At 60.9% G+C, this 1505-nt stretch overlaps 1 protein-coding gene across 1 annotated transcript in view; it reads right to left on the bottom strand.

Moving 5' to 3' along the window:
* Nucleotides 1-523: 523 nt before the first annotated feature.
* CBX4 (chromobox 4) overlaps nt 524-1505 on the bottom strand; it is a gene marked incomplete at its 5' end in the record, with an annotated part of 4871 nt that continues 3889 nt past the window's right edge. The window contains one exon of the mRNA XM_021707429.1: nt 524-617. Within this exon, the coding sequence (XP_021563104.1) occupies nt 524-617 (94 nt within the window). The remainder of the gene's footprint in view (nt 618-1505) is intronic.

Here is a 1505-nt window from a genome sequence, read left to right as displayed (position 1 = left end):
CCCCCTTCCCCTCCATCTCGCAGGAAGCCCCCCGCCCCCCACCCTGGCTGAGCTCGCCGCGCCTCCAGTCGGAGCCTCTGGCCTGGTGGTTTCCGGGGAGAGCGCCTGACAGAGAAAGAGCCTCCGCGGCTCTCTCGGCCGGGCGGGGCCGGCGATGCCAGCGAGGGACGCTGGAGCGGGTGGGGGTCCCCCGCCCCGCGGAACCTGCCCTACCGGGCAGGGATTACGGAGGAGCAACCCGGCCCCGCCAGGGCCTGCGAATGGGTGTGTTGCGCTCCGTGGGGGGGTGGGGGGTGGGAAGGGACAAAGGTCAGCCGCAGCGGGGCGGGTGCGGCCAGCCTCACCCGCGAGCTTGCGCCGCTCTCCCCTGCACCCCCTTCTCCGCGACCCAGATCCCACGGTTTGCCAGCGCGGTGGGCACCGCGGGCCAGAAAGCTCTGGGGGCGGGGATGGCTCCGCACCCCCTCCCCGCAGGAATTCCCCTTTCCAGCCGAGCGCCTCTCCGACTTCCCGGGGAGCGGGGTCACTCCTCCAGCGCGGGCACCGCAGCCCGCGAAACCGGTCCACTCTGCTCCCGCAGAGGCTCAGCGCAGGACGCAGCGTTTTGCACCGCAGACCTGGGGCGAAGTGGGTGGGGAGAGGGGTCCAGTCGCCCCCCTCACCTCTGACGGTGCCCCTGCGCTCGTCTCAAACAGCAAAAATGCACCTTCGACATCTCCATTTAATATGTACATTCAAGCAGGTAATAATTGGAAGCTTATAGTTTAGACATTTCTAGTAGCAGCAGTTTCTAGAGAGCTCGTTTAGCTTTTAACAAACTTTTTTTTGCACATAGAAACAACACATCCATGTGTACAGTATCAAAAAATATATACCAAGGTTACTGGTATTGCAGTTCCTGGAAGTGGAGAAGAAGGGGAGGCAATGAAATCAACCGAAATACTGAATGGAGGGGAAGAAAGGTCAACCGAAAATAAGTTTGTCTGATATAGAATATAACATGATCTAGAGGAAACTCCATAAATCTAGGTTTTTATATTTCAATATATAAATACCTACAAATAAATATATATATAGCAGCCCGAAGGGGGTAGCCGGGCCTTTTGAGCTCAAACAATACATTTCAATAATAACACCACGTACAAACGGGAGTAGAGTCAGCACTTGACAAGTTAGCACGGTTAAAATATAATACTATAACTCTGAGACCGCCGCGCGTGGCTGCCCTGTCAGTTCCAGAGGTCCTCAGGGGAGGGGAGGGGCCGCAGCTCTCGTCTCCCGCGGGGAAGGGACAGGTGAGGGCAAGACCCGCAGGCACCGTGTGGAAGGAGCAGAGCCGGGCCGGGCCGGGCGCCTCTCGCCGGCGCCGACAGCCGCCCGCAGAAGGGCCGCAGCTCCCTGGGTTTCGGGTGCCCTCCCCCTCGGGACCAGCTCGGATCGCCCGCGGTCGGCCAGCGGGGAGCCGGCCCCAGGCCCCGGGGGCCAAGCCCCGGGTGCCAAGCCCC

This window comes from Carlito syrichta, unplaced genomic scaffold (assembly GCF_000164805.1).
Source record: "Carlito syrichta isolate Samal-C Ts95f unplaced genomic scaffold, Tarsius_syrichta-2.0.1 Scaffold117950, whole genome shotgun sequence".
Lineage (NCBI taxonomy): Eukaryota > Metazoa > Chordata > Mammalia > Primates > Tarsiidae > Carlito > Carlito syrichta.
Note: the sequence above shows the minus strand (reverse complement) of the source record. Positions and strands in the feature narration are given on the sequence as shown.